The following is a 20,000-nucleotide window of genomic DNA, read 5'->3' as shown; positions in this document are numbered from 1 at the left end:
TAATGTGTAATATTGGAATGTTAAAAGCCCCTAACCATGTGTGTGAGGGGTATGATGTGTAATATTGGAATGTTAAAAGCCCCTAACCATGTGTGTGAGGGGTATAATGTGTAATATTGGAATGTTAAAAGCCCCTAACCATGTGTGTGAGGGGTATAATGTGTAATATTGGAATGTTAAAAGCCCCTAACCATGTGTGTGATGTGTATGATGTGTAATATTGGAAAGTTAAAAGCCCCTAACCATGTGTGTGATGTGTATGATGTGTAATATTGGAATGTTAAAAGCCCCTAACCATGTGTGTGATGTGTATGATGTGTAATATTGGAAAGTTAAAAGCCCCTAACCATGTGTGTGATGTGTATGATGTGTAATATTAGAATGTTAAAAGCCCCTAACCATGTGTGTGATGTGTATGATGTGTAATATTGGAAAGTTAAAAGCCCCTAACCATGTGTGTGATGTGTATGATGTGTAATATTGGAAAGTTAAAAGCCCCTAACCATGTGTGTGATGTGTATGATGTGTAATATTGGAAAGTTAAAAGCCCCTAACCATGTGTGTGATGTGTATGATGTGTAATATTGGAATGTTAAAAGCCCCTAACCATGTGTGTGATGTGTATGATGTGTAATATTGGAAAGTTAAAAGCCCCTAACCATGTGTGTGATGTGTATGATGTGTAATATTGGAAAGTTAAAAGCCCCTAACCATGTGTGTGATGTGTATGATGTGTAATATTGGAAAGTTAAAAGCCCCTAACCATGTGTGTGAGGGGTATAATGTGTAATATTGGAATGTTAAAAGCCCCTAACCATGTGTGTGAGGGGTATGATGTGTAATTTTGGAATGTTAAAAGCCCCTAACCATGTGTGTGAGGGGTATAATGTGTAATATTGGAAAGTTAAAAGCCCCTAACCATGTGTGTGAGGGGTATAATGTGTAATATTGGAAAGTTAAAAGCCCCTAACCATGTGTGTGAGGGGTATGATGTGTAATATTGGAAAGTTAAAAGCCCCTAACCATGTGTGTGATGTGTATGATGTGTAATATTGGAAAGTTAAAAGCCCCTAACCATGTGTGTGAGGGGTATAATGTGTAATATTGGAATGTTAAAAGCCCCTAACCATGTGTGTGAGGGGTATAATGTGTAATATTGGAATGTTAAAAGCCCCTAACCATGTGTGTGAGGGGTATGATGTGTAATATTGGAAAGTTAAAAGCCCCTAACCATGTGTGTGAGGGGTATAATGTGTAATATTGGAAAGTTAAAAGCCCCTAACCATGTGTGTGAGGGGTATGATGTGTAATATTGGAAAGTTAAAAGCCCCTAACCATGTGTGTGAGGGGTATAATGTGTAATATTGGAAAGTTAAAAGCCCCTAACCATGTGTGTGATGTGTATGATGTGTAATATTGGAATGTTAAAAGCCCCTAACCATGTGTGTGATGTGTATGATGTGTAATATTGGAAAGTTAAAAGCCCCTAACCATGTGTGTGATGTGTATGATGTGTAATATTGGAATGTTAAAAGCCCCTAACCATGTGTGTGAGGGGTATGATGTGTAATATTGGAATGTTAAAAGCCCCTAACCATGTGTGTGATGTGTATGATGTGTAATATTGGAAAGTTAAAAGCCCCTAACCATGTGTGTGAGGGGTATGATGTGTAATATTGGAATGTTAAAAGCCCCTAACCATGTGTGTGAGGGGTATAATGTGTAATATTGGAATGTTAAAAGCCCCTAACCATGTGTGTGAGGGGTATAATGTGTAATATTGGAATGTTAAAAGCCCCTAACCATGTGTGTGAGGGGTATAATGTGTGATATTGGAATGTTAAAAGCCCCTAACCATGTGTGTGAGGGGTATAATGTGTAATATTGGAATGTTAAAAGCCCCTAACCATGTGTGTGAGGGGTATAATGTGTAATATTGGAATGTTAAAAGCCCCTAACCATGTGTGTGATGTGTATGATGTGTAATATTGGAATGTTAAAAGCCCCTAACCATGTGTGTGAGGGGTATAATGTGTAATATTGGAATGTTAAAAGCCCCTAACCATGTGTGTGAGGGGTATAATGTGTAATATTGGAATGTTAAAAGCCCCTAACCATGTGTGTGAGGGGTATAATGTGTAATATTGGAAAGTTAAAAGCCCCTAACCATGTGTGTGAGGGGTATGATGTGTAATATTGGAAAGTTAAAAGCCCCTAACCATGTGTGTGAGGGGTATAATGTGTGATATTGGAATGTTAAAAGCCCCTAACCATGTGTGTGAGGGGTATAATGTGTAATATTGGAATGTTAAAAGCCCCTAACCATGTGTGTGAGGGGTATAATGTGTAATATTGGAATGTTAAAAGCCCCTAACCATGTGTGTGAGGGGTATAATGTGTAATATTGGAAAGTTAAAAGCCCCTAACCATGTGTGTGAGGGGTATAATGTGTAATATTGGAATGTTAAAAGCCCTTAACCATGTGTGTGAGGGGTATAATGTGTAATATTGGAATGTTAAAAGCCCCTAACCATGTGTGTGAGGGGTATAATGTGTAATATTGGAATGTTAAAAGCCCCTAACCATGTGTGTGAGGGGTATAATGTGTAATATTGGAATGTTAAAAGCCCCTAACCATGTGTGTGAGGGGTATAATGTGTAATATTGGAAAGTTAAAAGCCCCTAACCATGTGTGTGAGGGGTATACTTTTGCACTACCGAGTGCTGAACAGCGCAGCGCGTAAAAACCTGTCTCTCCTTTGTTGCAACACTCGCTGCGAGTTCCAAACTGCCTCTGGAAGCAACGTCAGCACAAGACCTGTTCATGAAATGTGTTTCCACGGCTGAGCAGCTTCACACAAGCCTGAGATCACCATGCGCAATGCCAAGCGTTGGCTGGAGTGGTGTAAAACTCACCGCCATTGGACTCTGGAGCAGTGGAAACACGTTCTCTGTAGTGATGAATCACGTTTCACCATCTGGCAGTCCGACGGACGAATCTGGGTTTGGTGGATGCAAGGAGAACGCTACCTGCCCCAGTGCATAGTTCCAACTGTAAAGTTTGGTGGAGGAGGAATAATGGTCTTGGACTGTTTTTTGATGGTTCAGGCTTTCCCATTAGTTCCATTGAAGGGAAATCTTAACGCTACGGCATACAATGACATTCGAGACGATTCTTCCAACATTGTGGAAGCATAGAATGCCCTTGTTTCAGCATGACAATGCCACCGTGCACAAAGCGAGGTCCATACAGAAATGGTTTGTCGAAATTGGTGTAGAAGAACTTGACTGGCCTGCACAGAGCCCTGACCTCAACCCCATCGAGCACCTTTGGGATGAATTGGAACGCCGACTGCCAGCCAGGCCTAATCGCCCAACATCAGTGCCCGACCTCACTAATGCTCTTGTGGCTGAATGGAAGCAAGTCCCCGCAGCAATGTTCCAACATCTAGTGGAAAGCCTTCCCAGAAGAGTGGAGGCTGTTATAGCAGCAATGTTCCAACATCTAGTGGAAAGCCTTCCCAGAAGAGTGGAGGCTGTTATAGCAGCAATGTTCCAACATCTAGTGGAAAGCCTTCCCAGAAGAGTGGAGGCTGTTATAGCAGCAATGTTCCAACATCTAGTGGAAAGCCTTCCCAGAAGAGTGGAGGCTGTTATAGCAGCAATGTTCCAACATCTAGTGGAAAGCCTTCCCAGAAGACTGGAGGCTGTTATAGCAGCAAAGGGGGGGACCAATCCCTTATTAATGCCTTCCCAGAAGACTGGAGGCTGTTATAGCAGCAAAGGGGGGGACCAACTCCTTATTAATGCCTTCCCAGAAGACTGGAGGCTGTTATAGCAGCAAAGGGGGGGACCAATCCCTTATTAATGCCTTCCCAGAAGACTGGAGGCTGTTATAGCAGCAAAGGGGGGGACCAATCCCTTATTAATGCCTTCCCAGAAGACTGGAGGCTGTTATAGCAGCAAAGGGGGGGACCAACTCCTTATTAATGCCTTCCCATAAGACTGGAGGCTGTTATAGCAGCAAAGGGGGGGACCAACTCCTTATTAATGCCCTTCATTTTGGAACACAAGCAGGTGTCCACATAGTTTTGGTCATGTTGATAATAATGTGTTGATGATAATGATAATGTGTTGATGATGATGATAATGTGTTGATGATGATGATAATGTGTTGATGATGATGATAATGTATTGATGATGATGATAATGTGTTGATGATGATATTGTGTTGACGATGATGTTGTGTTGATGATATTGTGTTGATGTTGATAATAATGTGTTGATGATAATGATAATGTGTTGATGATGATATTGTGTTGACGATGATGTGTGATGATGATGATAATGTGTTGATGATGATGATAATGTGTTGAAGATGAAGATACTGTGTTAATGATGATAATGTGCTGATGATGATATTGTGTTGATGATAGTGTGTTGATGATTATGATAATGTGTTGATGATGATAATGTGTTGTCGATAATGATAATGTGTAGATGATATTGTGTTGTGTTGATGATAATGTGATGATGATAGTGTGTTGATGATGATAATGTGTTAATGATATTGTGTTGAAGATGATGATAATGTGTTGGCAATGATGATAATGTGTGATGATGAGAATGTGTCGATGATAGTGTGTTGCGATAATGATAATGTGTTGATAATGTGTGTGATGGCGATAGTGTATTGTCAATGATGATAAGGTGTAGATGATATTGTGTTGTGATGATGATAATGTGTTGATGATATTGTGTTGATGATGATGATATCGTGTTGATGATATTGTGTTGTAATGATGATATTGTGTTGTAATGATGATAATGTGTTGGTGATGATGATAATGTGTTGTGATGATGATAATGTGTTGATGATATTGTGTTGATGATGATGATATCGTGTTGATGATATTGTGTTGTAATGATGATAATGTGTTGGTGATGATGATAATGTGTTGATGATGATGATATCGTGTTGATGATATTGTGTTGTAATGATGATATTGTGTTGTAATGATGATAATGTGTTGGTGATGATGATAATGTATTGGTGATGATGATATCTTGTTGATGATAATGTGTTGGTGATGATGATAATATGTTGATGGTGACGATAATGTGTTGATGACGACGACAATGGCGATAATGTGTTGTCGATGACGATAATGTGTTGGTGGTGATAATGTGTCGATGATGATAATGTGATGATGGTAATGTGTCGATGGTAATGTGTTGATGATTATGATAATGTGTTGATTATATTATGTTGAAGATGATGATAATGTGTTGATGATATTGTGTTGATGATGATAATGTGTTGATGATGATGATGATGATGATATTGTGTTGATGATGATAACATGTATTGACATGTGTTTAATATAGACTAAGTTTCATGGTTTGTTGTGTTGATGATGATGTTGATGATGATGATAATGTGTTGGTGATGACCATAATGTGATGATGATGATGATGATGATGATGATGATGATGATGATAATGTGATGATGATGACGATAATGTGTTGATGATGATGATGATGATAATGTGATGATGATGATGATGATGATGATGATGATGATGATGATGATGATGATGATTTTGTGTTGATGATGATGATGACATGTATTGACATGTATTTAATATAGACTAAGTTTCATTGTTTGTTGTGATGATGATGATAATGTATTGATGATGATAATGTGATGATGATGATGATATTGTGTTGATGATGATAATGTGTTGATGATGATAACATGGATTGACATGTGTTTAATATAGACTAGGTTTCATGGTTTGTTGTGATGATGATGATGATGATGATGATGATGATGATGATGATGATGATGATATTGTGTTGATGATGATGATAACATGTATTGACATGTGTTTAATATAGACTAAGTTTTATGGTTTGTTGTGTTGCTGGTAGTTGATGTGCTGTGTCTTTCCTCCTGTAGATATGGAGGACAGAGCCAGTGCAGGATCTTGGGGAAGTAGAAGTGCCCCTTCAAAGGTGAGGAATCAGCTGTGCTTAAAAACTGTAATATTCACAGTTTACTGCACAAAACAAATATTAAACAGCAAGGCTCTTGATCCAGGAGGGGATTCTCGGCTGTTACCGTCAAGCGAAGTATTATTTTGGAAGAAGCTAACCACTTAACTAGATAGCTAACTCATCTCCTAACATATTGCGCAAGTTGACTGCAGTTATTTACTTAAAAAAGTATCTACAAATATTCAAATGTGTTTATAAAAAAAACGCCCAACGGAATAGTTTTGACAGTATTGACGGTATTGAAAAACCATCCCATTGGCTATTTCCAAATACCCTGGTATACCATTGGAGGCTGCTGAGGGGAGGATGGCTCCTGAGTGGCGCAGTGGTCTAAGGCACTGCATCTCAATGCAAGAGGCGTCACTAAAGACCCCCAGGTTTGAATCCAGGCTGTACCACAACCGGCCGTGATTGGGAGTCCCATAAGGGTGGCGTACAAATGTTCCCGGCGTCGTCCGGGATTGGCTGGTGTAGGCCGTCATTGTAAATAAGAATGTATTCTTAACTGACTTGCCTAGTTTAAATAAAGGGTTTAAAAACAATAAGATAATTAAAATAATAATATTAATGGCTGGAATGGCATCAAACACATAGAAACCATGTGTTTGATGTTGTTGATACCTTTCCACTTATCCGGCCGTTACCACGTGCCCGTCCTCCCCAATTAAGGTGCCACCAGCCTCCTGTGTGGTATACGGAATATGTGGTATACCATCCAAGCCGAATATTGTCAGGCATAGATGTTGTAAATGTACTTTCTCATAACTAGTTTGGCCTCAGAAAATACCTTACCCTCCCACTGTAGAGGACTTGGACAGTTATACAAATAACTAGGTTATAATTTTAGTTAAATGAACAATGTTTTAACAAAAATTAAATTGCAATTGACTTGATTCACATATACAGTGCATTCAGAAAGTATTCAGACCCCTTGACTTTTTCCACATTTTGTTACTTTATTCTAAATGTTTATTTTATTTTAAATCCTCATCAATCTACACACAATACCCCTGAAATGAGAAAACAAAAAACAGTTTTATTGACCTTTTTTGTAAATGTGTAAAAAAAAAAAAAAAAAAAGAAATTGCACATTTACATAAAACCCTTGCAAAAGGGTTTTCTAATGATCATTTAGCCTTTTAAAATGATCAACTTGGATTAACTAACACAATGTGCCATTGGAACACAGGAGTGATGGTTTCTGATAATGGGCCTCTGTACGCCTACATAAATATTCCATTAAAAATCTGCCGTTTCCAGCTACAATAGTCATTTACAATATTAACAATGTCTACACTGTATTTCTGATCAATTTGATGTAATTTTAAAGGACTTTTTTTGTTGCTTTTCTTCCAAAAACAAGGACATTTCTAAGTGACCCCAAACTTTTGAACAGAGGTATATATATATATATATATCCTCATCCCATTGTAGATGACTTGAACTGTTATAAAGACAAGCTAGGTAGTGTCTCCCCTTTACAGAGGCTTATAACAGTTCTCAAAAATGTACACTTTTTTTTTCCTGTGGTCAGCTAGCTTTAATAAATGCTGAAGGTTATTCAATTACAATCAGAAGAATTAGCATATCTGAGTTGGGTGTGTATCTATCAAATGTTTGTTATCAAACCATGTTACTCACTGTCATTATGTCCTAACACAGTCAGTACTGTTCCAATGTCAGTCTCTGTCCCGTCTGTACTGTGTCATTGTATCACTTCTGGAAAATAAACGGTCTCTGTGTTGCAGAGTTACGCTGACGGCTCCCAGTACGCTCACATGACTAGCCGGGACATGGGCTCACACCCGCACGACAACATCTCTCCTCCGTACGTCAACTCCAGACTAACAGGTAAGAAGAGCCTCTCAATCTGCCGTGATATCACCTGTGTGTTACCACAGCCTGCGCACTTGTGGGACGAAACAGTCAACACGCTTTACAGTTGGTCACAGTGACGAAAAGGAAATGAAAGTGGAAAGCACTTGCCATTCAAACAACACAAAAAAGCACTGGGAGAAGTTATGTTTTTCTAATGGTCATCTATTCAGTCTTGTTTCATAGCGTAAGAAATCACCGAGATCTGTCTTGTAAACCAACTTTACTCGTGTTCGAAGAAAGACATTTACAACTCTTGCAGTTTTTCTTTCACCCTATCTTTTCCTGTAAGTGAACTCACATGGTCAGTCCATGCCTGGGGCATTAGCATTAAACAGCTAACACACTGTAAAGGGGGAATTAGCATTAAACAGCTAACACACTGTAAAGGGGGCATTAGCATTAAACAGCTAACACACTGTAAAGGGGGCATTAGCATTAAACAGCTAACACACTGTAAAGGGGGCATTAGCATTAAACAGCTAACATACTGTAAAGGGGGCATTAGCATTAAACAGCTAACACACTGTAAAGGGGGAATTAGCATTTAGCAGCTAACACACTGTAAAGTGGGAATTAGCATTAAACAGCTAACACACTGTAAAGGGGGCATTAGCATTTAACAGCTAACACACTGTAAAGGGGGAATTAGCATTTAGCAGCTAACACACTGTAAAGTGGGAATTAGCATTAAACAGCTAACACACTGTAAAGGGGGCATTAGCATTTAACAGCTAACACACTGTAAAGGGGGAATTAGCATTTAGCAGCTAACACACTGTAAAGTGGGAATTAGCATTAAACAGCTAACACACTGTAAAGGGGGCATTAGCATTAAACAGCTAACACACTGTAAAGGGGGCATTAGCATTAAACAGCTAACACACTGTAAAGGGGGAATTAGCATTTAGCAGCTAACACACTGTAAAGTGGGAATTAGCATTAAACAGCTAACACACTGTAAAGGGGGCATTAGCATTAAACAGCTAACACACTGTAAAGGGGGAATTAGCATTAAACAGCTAACACACTGTAAAGGGGGCATTAGCATTAAACAGCTAACATACTGTAAAGGGGGCATTAGCATTTAACAGCTAACACACTGTAAAGGGGGCATTAGCATTAAACAGCTAACATACTGTAAAGGGGGAATTAGCATTTAGCAGCTAACACACTGTAAAGTGGGAATTAGCATTAAACAGCTAACACACTGTAAAGGGGGCATTAGCATTTAACAGCTAACACACTGTAAAGGGGGCATTAGCATTAAACAGCTAACATACTGTAAAGGGGGCATTAGCATTTAACAGCTAACACACTGTAAAGGGGGCATTAGCATTTTACAGCTAACACACTGTAAAGGGGGCATTAGCATTTATCAGCTAACACACTGTAAAGGGGGCATTAGCTAAACAGCTAACACACTGTAAAGGGGGCATTAGCTAAACAGCTAACACACTGTACAGGAGGAATTAGCATTAAACAGCTAACACACTGTAAAGGGGGCATTAGCTAAACATCTAACACACTGTAAAGGGGGCATTAGCATTAAACAGCTAACTCACTGTAAAGGGGGCATTAGCTAAATAGCTAACACATTGTAAAGTGTGTGTGTGTGTGTGTGTGTGTGTGTGAGTGTGTGTGTGTGTGTGTGTGTGTGTGTGTGAGTGTGTGTGTGTGTGTGTGTGTGTGTGTGTGTGTGTGTGTGTGTGTGTGTGTGTGTGTGTGTGTGTGTGTGTCTGTGTATATACGTGTATCTGTGTCTACCTGCCTGTCCACCAGTTGTGGGCAAATGGCCTCTGACACAGATTTACATTTTCAGATTTGAGTCAATTTGCAGGAATCTTATCCAGAGTGACTTATGGTAGTGAGTGAGTGCACTTTCTTATTGGTCTCCTGTGAGTCAAACCCACTACCCTGGTGTTGACAAGCCCTGCTCACAGGACCATAATAACAGAGTAGCTTTGACATGAAGGACAGAGAAATATTTAATATGTAAGCTTTGAGCCGAGTGTGTGTGTGTGTGTGTGTGTGTGTGTGTGTGTGTGTGTGTGTGTGTGTGTGTGTGTGTGTGTGTGTTTTGTTTTTCCCGACCTGATCCAAGATGTCTTTTCTTTAAATGATACATGACATTCATGATTCAGTGGCACCGCCACCAGTGTAGAGGTCGAATCAAATCTAATTTTAGTTGTCACATGTTTTGTAAAGAACAGGTGTAGACTAACAGTGAAATTATTGCTTACGGGTCCTTTTCCAACAACAGCAGTTAAAGATAAAGAGACAAATAAATAATATTGATACAAGTAATAAATACACTTTGAATAACGAGTACAAATAACATGGTTATATACAAGGACTACCAGTACCGAGTTGATGTGCAGGAGTACGAGGTAATTGAGGTGACTATGTACATATACTGTATTTAGGGGTAAAGGATAAATAATAGACAGTAACAGCAGTATACTGTAGGTAGGGGTGAAGGGTAGATAATAGACAGTAACAGCAGTATACTGTAGGTAGGGGTAAAGGATAGATAATAGACAGTAACAGCAGTATACTGTAGGTAGGGGTAAAGGATAGATAATAGACAGTAGCAGCAGTATACTGTAGGTAGGGGTAAAGGATAGATAATAGACAGTAACAGCAGTATACTGTAGGTAGGGGTAAAGGATATATAATAGACAGTAACAGCAGTATACTGTAGGTAGGGGTAAAGTAACTAGACAACAGGATAGATAATAGACAGTAGCAGCAGTATACTGTAGGTAGGGGTAAAGGATAGATAATAGACAGTAACAGCAGTGTACTGTAGGTAGGGGTAAAGGATAGATAATAGACAGTAACAGCAGTATACTGTAGGTAGGGGTAAAGGATAGATAATAGACAGTAACAGCAGTGTACTGTAGGTAGGGGTAAAGGATAGATAATAGACAGTAACAGCAGTATACTGTAGGTAGGGGTAAAGTGACTAGACAACAGGATAGATAATAGACAGTAGCAGCAGCGTATGTGGTGAGTGGGAAAGTCAGGAGTCTGAAACTAGGAGATTTGGTGCAGTGACACAAATTATCCTTAGTAGTGATATAAATGGTAGTGATATAAATGGGTAATGTTCTGTGTGTTTATAGAGTAGTGATAGAAATGGATAATGCTCTGTGTGTTTATAGAGTAGTGATATAAATGGGTAATGTTCTGTGTGTTTATAGAGTAGTGATAGAAATGGGTAATGTTCTGTGTGTTTATAGAGTAGTGATATAAATGGGTAATGTTCTGTGTGTTTATAGAGTAGTGATAGAAATGGGTAATGTTCTGTGTGTTTATAGAGTAGTGATAGAAATGGGTAATGCTCTGTGTGTTTATAGAGTAGTGATATAAATGGGTAATGTTCTGTGTGTTTATAGAGTAGTGATATAAATGGGTAATGCTCTGTGTGTTTATAGAGTAGTGATATAAATGGGTAATGCTCTGTGTGTTTATAGAGTAGTGATAGAAATGGGTAATGTTCTGTGTGTTTACAGAGTAGTGATAGAAATGGGTAATGCTCTGTGTGTTTATAGAGTAGTGATAGAAATGGGTAATGTTCTGTGTGTTTATAGAGTAGTGATATAAATGGGTAATGTTCTGTGTGTTTATAGAGTAGTGATAGAAATGGGTAATGTTCTGTGTGTTTATAGAGTAGTGATATAAATGGGTAATGCTCTGTGTGTTTATAGAGTAGTGATAGAAATGGGTAATGTTCTGTGTGTTTATAGAGTAGTGATATAAATGGGTAATGTTCTGTGTGTTTATAGAGTAGTGATATAAATGGGTAATGCTCTGTGTGTTTATAGAGTAGTGATAGAAATGGGTAATGTTCTGTGTGTTTATAGAGTAGTGATATAAATGGGTAATGTTCTGTGTGTTTATAGAGTAGTGATAGAAATGGGTAATGTTCTGTGTGTTTATAGAGTAGTGATAGAAATGGGTAATGTTCTGTGTGTTTATAGAGTAGTGATATAAATGGGTAATGCTCTGTGTGTTTATAGAGTAGTGATAGAAATGGGTAATGTTCTGTGTGTTTATAGAGTAGTGATATAAATGGGTAATGTTCTGTGTGTTTATAGAGTAGTGATATAAATGGGTAATGCTCTGTGTGTTTATAGAGTAGTGATAGAAATGGGTAATGTTCTGTGTGTTTATAGAGTAGTGATATAAATGGGTAATGTTCTGTGTGTTTATAGAGTAGTGATAGAAATGGGTAATGCTCTGTGTGTTTATAGAGTAGTGATATAAATGGGTAATGTTCTGTGTGTTTATAGAGTAGTGATATAAATGGGTAATGTTCTGTGTGTTTATAGAGTAGTGATATAAATGGGTAATGCTCTGTGTGTTTATAGAGTAGTGATAGAAATGGGTAATGTTCTGTGTGTTTATAGAGTAGTGATAGAAATGGGTAATGTTCTGTGTGTTTATAGAGTAGTGATAGAAATGGGTAATGCTCTGTGTGTTTATATGTAAGGGCAGGTGAGTGAGTGGGAGTCGGTGAAAATAGTCTCCTGGGGTGCAGGTGATTGTGCAATAGACCACAGACAATCAGATGTTCTGAGTAGGGCTGCGGTGGTTTTCATTCTGACTGCGTTTTTTTTTCTCTCCCTATAAGCCACTTGGCCCTTCTTCTCCGGGCCGGTAATGCAATCAGGTCCTGAAACTCAGAGGAGAATAAAAGGGTGGGGAGGTTATTACAGTGCATTGTGGTCCTCTGGGTCTGTCTCCACATCGGACATTATGTCTACAGTTGCCCACACAAAACGCTGCTTGTCTTCAGCAGAGAGTTATTTTTGACCGACTGGCCAGAGAGCCCGTGAAATAACAGGCTCTGCTCAATAAACTTAACGGTCTTGAACGCTGGAATCTCAAAGCTAAAAAAAAAACACACGCTCAAATCTATGGAACAAGTCTCAACTTTTCAAAACTCAGTACTGTATTTCAAATGGATGAATTGGTTTACATGTAAAAACTAACCCGTCCTCCTTCACTGTTAAATTTTTTTTCCTGTTCCTTTCCTCTCTCTTTCAGTCCAATACCAAATTGCAGCTCTATCTGAGGAGGCAGTGTGGTATATAAGCAAGCAATGGTTATATGCATTAAAAACCCTTGAGAAAATGGTAGTATCTCAGCTCACTGACCAGCAGACCCAGTACACAGGTGTTGCTCAGACTGTTCTTCCTGAGACATGACCGACAACAAAAAAAAACAACAACATAAAATTAAGTTTATGTATGATTTTCTCACCGCTATGTCATGTCACATATTTGAGAATGCTAAGATCATTTTGTCACATTTAAAATCACAAACAGATATAAATGTGTCCTCATTTTTCTGGCCTGCTTATATTTGTCCTCCTCCCCAACAATTCATGTGTAGATCCCTTACTGCCTGCTATTAAAACAGAAATCGACCTGTATATGAACAGGGTTCAAATATGCAACGTTAGTGATCACCATCGTGCAAGTTGGAAAAGTAAACATTTCAACTTACGGATAGCTCATTCCACCTCGACGTTCCAGTATAGTTCCAGTCAGTTCCAGTCAGTTCCAGTCAGTTCCTGTACAGTTCTAGTCAGTTCCAGTACAGTTCCAGTCAGTTCCAGTCTGTTCCAGTCAGTTCCAGTACAGTTCCAGTCAGTTCCAGTCTGTTCCAGTCAGTTCCAGTCTGTTCCAGTCTGTTCCAGTCAGTTCCAGTACAGTTCCAGTACAGTTCTAGTCAGTTCCAGTACAGTTCCAGTCAGTTCCAGTCTGTTCCAGTCAGTTCCAGTACAGTTCTAGTCAGTTCGAGTCAGTTCCTGTACAGTTCCAGTACAGTTCCAGTCAGTTCCAGTACAGTTCCAGTCAGTTCCAGTCTGTTCCAGTCAGTTCCAGTACAGTTCCAGTCAGTTCCAGTCAGTTCCAGTCAGTTCCATTCAGTTCCAGTACAGTTCCAGTATAGTTCCAGTCAGTTCCAGTCTGTTCCAGTCAGTTCCAGTCAGTTCCAGTCAGTTCCAGTCAGTTCCATTCAGTTCCAGTCAGTTCCAGTACAGTTCCAGTCAGTTCCAGTAGAGTTCCAGTCAGTTCCAATCAGTTCCTGTACAGTTCCAGTACAGTTCCAGTCAGTTCCAGTAGAGTTCCAGTCAGTTCCAGTCAGTTCCATTCAGTTCCAGTCAGTTCCTGTACAGTTCCAGTCAGTTCCAGTCAGTTCCAGTCAGTTCCTGTACAGTTCCAGTACAGTTCCAGTCAGTTCCAGTAGAGTTCCAGTCAGTTCCAGTCAGTTCCAGTCAGTTCCTGTACAGTTCCAGTACAGTTCCAATCAGTTCCAGTCAGTTCCAGTCAGTTCCTGTACAGTTCCAGTATAGTTCCAGTCAGTTCCAGTACAGTTCCAGTACAGTTCAAGTCAGTTCCAGTCAGTTCCAGTACAGTTCCAGTCAGTTCCAGTCAGTTCCAGTACAGTTCCAGTCAGTTCCAGTCAGTTCCAGTCAGTTCCAGTCAGTTCCTGTACAGTTCAAGTCAGTTCCAGTCAGTTCCTGTACAGTTCCAGTCAGTTCCAGTCAGTTCCAGTACAGTTCCAGTCAGTTCCAGTACAGTTCCAGTCAGTTCCAGTCAGTTCCAGTACAGTTCCAGTCAGTTCCAGTCAGTTCCAGTCAGTTCCAGTCAGTTCCTGTACATTTCCATTCAGTTCCAGTCAGTTCCTGTACAGTTCCAGTACAGTTCCAGTCAGTTCCAGTCAGTTCCAGTACAGTTCCAGTCAGTTCCTGTACAGTTCCAGTACAGTTCCAGTCAGTTCCAGTCAGTTCCAGTACAGTTCCAGTCAGTTCCAGTCAGTTCCTGTACAGTTCCAGTCTGTTCCAGTCAGTTCCAGTCAGTTCCAGTCAGTTCCAGTACAGTTCCAGTCAGTTCCTGTACAGTTCCAGTACAGTTCCAGTCAGTTCCTGTACAGTTCCAGTACAGTTCCAGTCAGTTCCAGTCAGTTCCAGTACAGTTCCAGTCAGTTCCAGTCAGTTCCAGTCAGTTCCAGTACAGTTCCAGTCAGTTCCTGTACAGTTCCAGTACAGTTCCAGTCAGTTCCAGTCAGTTCCAGTACAGTTCCAGTCAGTTCCAGTCAGTTCCTGTACAGTTCCAGTCTGTTCCAGTCAGTTCCAGTCAGTTCCAGTCAGTTCCAGTCAGTTCCTGTACAGTTCCAGTACAGTTCCAGTCAGTTCCAGTCAGTTCCTGTACAGTTCCAGTCTGTTCCAGTCAGTTCCAGTCAGTTCCAGTCAGTTCCAGTCAGTTCCTGTACAGTTCCAGTACAGTTCCAGTCAGTTCCAGTCAGTTCCTGTACAGTTCCAGTCTGTTCCAGTCAGTTCCAGTCAGTTCCAGTACAGTTCCAGTCAGTTCCTGTACAGTTCCAGTACAGTTCCAGTCAGTTCCAGTCAGTTCCAGTACAGTTCCAGTCAGTTCCAGTCAGTTCCTGTACAGTTCCAGTCTGTTCCAGTCAGTTCCAGTCAGTTCCAGTCAGTTCCAGTCAGTTCCTGTACAGTTCCAGTACAGTTCCAGTCAGTTCCAGTCAGTTCCTGTACAGTTCCAGTCTGTTCCAGTCAGTTCCAGTCAGTTCCAGTCAGTTCCAGTCAGTTCCTGTACAGTTCCAGTACAGTTCCAGTCAGTTCCAGTCAGTTCCTGTACAGTTCCAGTCTGTTCCAGTCAGTTCCAGTCAGTTCCAGTACAGTTCCAGTCAGTTCCTGTACAGTTCCAGTACAGTTCCAGTCAGTTCCAGTCAGTTCCAGTACAGTTCCAGTCAGTTCCAGTCAGTTCCTGTACAGTTCCAGTCTGTTCCAGTCAGTTCCAGTCAGTTCCAGTCAGTTCCTGTACAGTTCCAGTACAGTTCCAGTCAGTTCCAGTCAGTTCCTGTACAGTTCCAGTCTGTTCCAGTCAGTTCCTGTACAGTTCCAGTCTGTTCCAGTCAGTTCCAGTCAGTTCCAGTCAGTTCCAGTCAGTTCCTGTACAGTTCCAGTACAGTTCCAGTCAGTTCCAGTCAGTTCCTGTACAGTTCCAGTCTGTTCCAGTCAGTTCCAGTCAGTTCCAGTCAGTTCCAGTCAGTTCCAGTCAGTTCCAATACAGTGCTCTGCTGTAGCTGCTGTTGTTTGAATAATTGAGCTACTGGTGTCCACGTTGTTATTCGGCATCTGATTCAGCCTGGTCAAAACTGGATGATGTGAAGAGATAGATGGGAGGGGTTGAGTGGAGCTGAAGGGTGGAACTAAAAACAACAATATAACCAATGTAAAATGTCTACACTGTAGGTTCAGAACCTTTGTGAAACAGCACAGCCACAAATATATGGCAAATCTAAATCAAAACGGGATGGTGTTCAGAGATAGAAGGGGGTGGGTAGCTGAAGGATGGGACTAAAGATAAACAAAATATAACTATTTTAAATTAGGATGGTAACTTTACAGGTACAGTTGGTGGGGCTAGCGAAAGCTCTTTAAACATTTGTTTATGGTAGTGAAAGAAGTGTAAAAATGTCATTTTTATTTCTCATGGAAAGTCAGTAGATTTGGTCAAAAGTTGTGGTCGGTAGCAGTGGTCAGTAGTTGTGTGGTTCAGTAGTTGTGTGGTTCAGTGGTTGTGTGGTTCAGTAGTTGTGTGGTTCAGTAGTTGTGTGGTTCAGTGGTTGTGTGGTTCAGTGGTTGTGTGGTTCAGTAGTTGTGTGGTTCAGTGGTTGTGTGGTTCAGTAGTTGTGTGGTTCAGTAGTTGTGTGGTTCAGTGGTTGTGTGGTTCAGTAGTTGTGTGGTTTAGTAGTTGTGTGGTTCAGTAGTTGTGTGGTTCAGTAGTTGTGTGGTTCAGTGGTTGTGTGGTTCAGTGGTTGTGTGGTTCAGTAGTTGTGTGGTTCAGTGGTTGTGTGGTTCAGTAGTTGTGTGGTTCAGTAGTTGTGTGGTTCAGTGGTTGTGTGGTTCAGTAGTTGTGTGGTTTAGTAGTTGTGTGGTTCAGTAGTTGTGTGGTTCAGTAGTTGTGTGGTTCAGTAGTTGTGTGGTTCAGTAGTTGTGTGGTTGAGGTCAGAGAGGTAGACGAAAATCCCACACGCTCTAACAAAACGGACGTTGTTTGTAAAAAATGCTACAGAAAATGTTGTTGATGCGGTTACTTAAACTGCTGTAAATATTGATCCAAATGTTATGTTTAGTCCAAACGCGAGATTTGAGTAGCAGAGAAGTAGACACATTTTTTTTTGTCTGAGTGGTTGCAAAGTGGTAGTTATTAGCTGATTTGTATTTAAAAGTTGCATGATTTCAGTTACAGAGAATGTCATTTGGAAGTGATGATGTCACAATGGAGAGCATTAGAATCTTGAGAAATCCCATGAAAGCGAATGGAGGACAAAAAGAGGACAAGAAAGTTAATCGCGGAAAAAGTCAATCAAAAAGTTGTATACATGTGTAACGATTCTCCTCTTCGTCTGAGGAAGAGTAGTCAAGATCGGACCAAAATGCAGCGTGGTACGTGTCCATGTTAAATTTATTACAACTGAACACTGAATACAAAATAACAAAAGTGAAACAACGAAAATTGAAACTGTCCTACAACTACCCACAAACACAGGTGGGAACAGGCTACCTAAGTATGGTTCTCAATCAGAGACAACGATTGCCAGCTGCCTCTGATTGGGAACCATACCAGGCCAAACACATAGAAGTACAAAACATTAGAACAAAACATAGAATGCCCACCCCAACTCACGCCCTGACCAAACCAAAATAGAGACATAAAAAAGGAACTAAGGTCAGGACGTGACAACATGAAACTCGATCGAGACCGTTACGGAATTTTTTAAGTTGTAACGCCGTTTCTAGCTTAATAAACGGTGTAGGAGGAGCCTCTCTTGAGGTCAGAAGTTGTGTGTTTGAGGTCAGAAGTTGTGTGTTTGAGGTCAGACGTATTATCATCTCCTCATCATTTGGCCAGCAGTGTCTGCGAATATCATAGCAACGGTTCTGTTTTGGAATCTCAGTATTGACACAGAGCGTTTAGCACAGAGCAGGCGACGGGTTACTTAAATCGCTCTTCCTTCGAGAACGGTACACCAGATTTAAAAAAAAACATTCCGCATTTGACAAGCGGAGAAGTAGAGGAATATTTGAATCCAAAATATTTTTGTCTAACTCTTTGTTGTTGTTTGACATTTTTTGTCACGAGCCGAATATAATAACCTTACCATGAAATGCTTACTTAACCAACAATGCAGTTCAAGAAATAGAGGTAAGAAAATATTATATAAATAAACTAAAGTAAAAAATAACATAAAAAGTAACACAATACTGGGCTGTACGCACTATCCTCTGTAGCGCCTTACGATTGATTGGAAGCCAAGCAGTTGCCATACCAGGCGGTGATGCAACCGGCCAGGATGCTCTCGATGGTGCAGCTATAGAACTTTTTGAGGATCTGGGGACCCATGCCAAATCTTTTCAGTTTCCTGAGGGGTGAAAAGGTTTTGGTGTCTTGGTGTGTTTGGACCATGATAGTTCGTTGGTGATGTGGACACCAAGGAACTTGAATCTCTCGGCTCGCTCCACTACAGCCCCGTCGATGTTAATGGGGGCTTGTTCGGCCCTCCTTTTCCTGAACTCCACGATCATCTCCTTTGGCAACACAGTGTTTGGCAACGCAGTCATGGGTGAACAGTGAGTACAGGAGGGGACTGGGCACGCACCCCTGAGGGGCCCCTGGGGAGCTCCAGTGTTGAGGATCAGCGTGGCAGATGTGTTGTTGCCTACCCTTACCACATGGGGGTGGCCCGTCAGGAAGTCCAGGATCCAGTTGCAGAGGGAGGTGTTTAGTCCCAGTTTCCTTAGCTTAGTGATGAGCTTTATGGGCACTACGGTGTTGCACGCTGAGCTGTAGTCAATGAACAGCATTCTCACATAGGTGTTCCTTTTGGAAAAGGGCAGTGTGGAGTGCAATTGAGATTCTGTCATCTGTGGATCTGTTTTGGCGGTATGCGAATTGGAGTCGGTCTATGGTTTCCAGGATGATGGTGTTGATGTGAGCCATGACCAGCCTTTGAAAGCACTTCCTGGCTACCGACTTGAGTGCTCCCCAGTCGTAGCTAGTTTTAAAAAAAAATCCCAGTTGTCTTGAACGCACTTCGAAATATCCAACTTCCAATTTCCCAGTTCCGAGTTCCCAGATGTTTTAAAAGAGACATAGCAAACTAGCTAAAGCTATCCAACTAGTTGAAATGTTAGCTAGCTAGCTAACATTATGCTATAACAAGCAATGTTAGCTAGTGAGCCAGACAGCTAACGCTAGCTAGCTAGCTAATATTATGCTATAACAAGCAATGCAAATGAGTTTCTGAGATATTAATAATATTACGACATAGAACATACAAGCAATGTTAGCTAGTGAGCCAGACAGATAACGCTAGCTAGCTAGCTAACAGTACACTTTAACCTGCAATGAAAACGATTTTCTGACAACATTAGAAACGTATAATATCTCAAAATGTAGTTAGCTAAACTCTTACCCATATACATGGATGAACGCTTCTCCCTTAGTTTGAAGATGTAATCCGGAGACAGCCTTCTGTGTGTTTTCTGTTCGACTCCATTTTCTCCATCTCCTTAGGTATCATACTTTGCTTCTGCCGGGCATTCCAACTGATTTCAAAACTCTGTCTACGCATTTTGATAAAAGAGAGAGAGAGAGAGAGAGACAGAGAGACAGAGAGAGACAGAGGGAGACAGAGAGAGGCAGAGGGAGACAGAGGGAGACAGAGGGAGACAGAGAGACAGAGGGAGACAGAGAGACAGAGAGAGGCAGAGAGAGACAGAGAGAGACAGAGAGACAGAGAGAGGCAGAGGGAGACAGAGGGAGACAGAGGGAGACAGAGAGGCAGAGGGAGACAGAGGGAGACAGAGGGAGACAGAGGGAGACAGAGAGAGACAGAGAGAGACAGAGACAGAGAGAGGCAGAGGGAGACAGAGGGAGACAGAGAGACAGAGAGAGGCAGAGGGAGACAGAGAGACAGAGAGAGGCAGAGGGAGACAGAGAGAGACAGAGAGAGGCAGAGGGAG

At 40.9% G+C, this 20,000-nt stretch overlaps 1 protein-coding gene across 7 annotated transcripts in view; it reads left to right on the top strand.

Annotated features, from left to right (window-relative positions):
- LOC139408269 (transcription factor 4-like) overlaps nucleotides 1-20,000 on the top strand; it is a 397,078-nt gene that overhangs the window by 80,271 nt on the left and 296,807 nt on the right. For all 7 annotated transcript variants that reach the window (XM_071151957.1, XM_071151961.1, XM_071151958.1 and 4 more), the window contains 2 exons: nucleotides 5,964-6,019; nucleotides 7,810-7,912. In XM_071151957.1, the coding sequence (XP_071008058.1) occupies nucleotides 5,964-6,019; nucleotides 7,810-7,912 (159 nt within the window). The remainder of the gene's footprint in view (nucleotides 1-5,963; nucleotides 6,020-7,809; nucleotides 7,913-20,000) is intronic.

The sequence above is a fragment of the Oncorhynchus clarkii genome, chromosome 5 (assembly GCF_045791955.1).
Source record: "Oncorhynchus clarkii lewisi isolate Uvic-CL-2024 chromosome 5, UVic_Ocla_1.0, whole genome shotgun sequence".
Classification (NCBI taxonomy): domain Eukaryota; kingdom Metazoa; phylum Chordata; class Actinopteri; order Salmoniformes; family Salmonidae; genus Oncorhynchus; species Oncorhynchus clarkii.
Note: the sequence above shows the minus strand (reverse complement) of the source record. Positions and strands in the feature narration are given on the sequence as shown.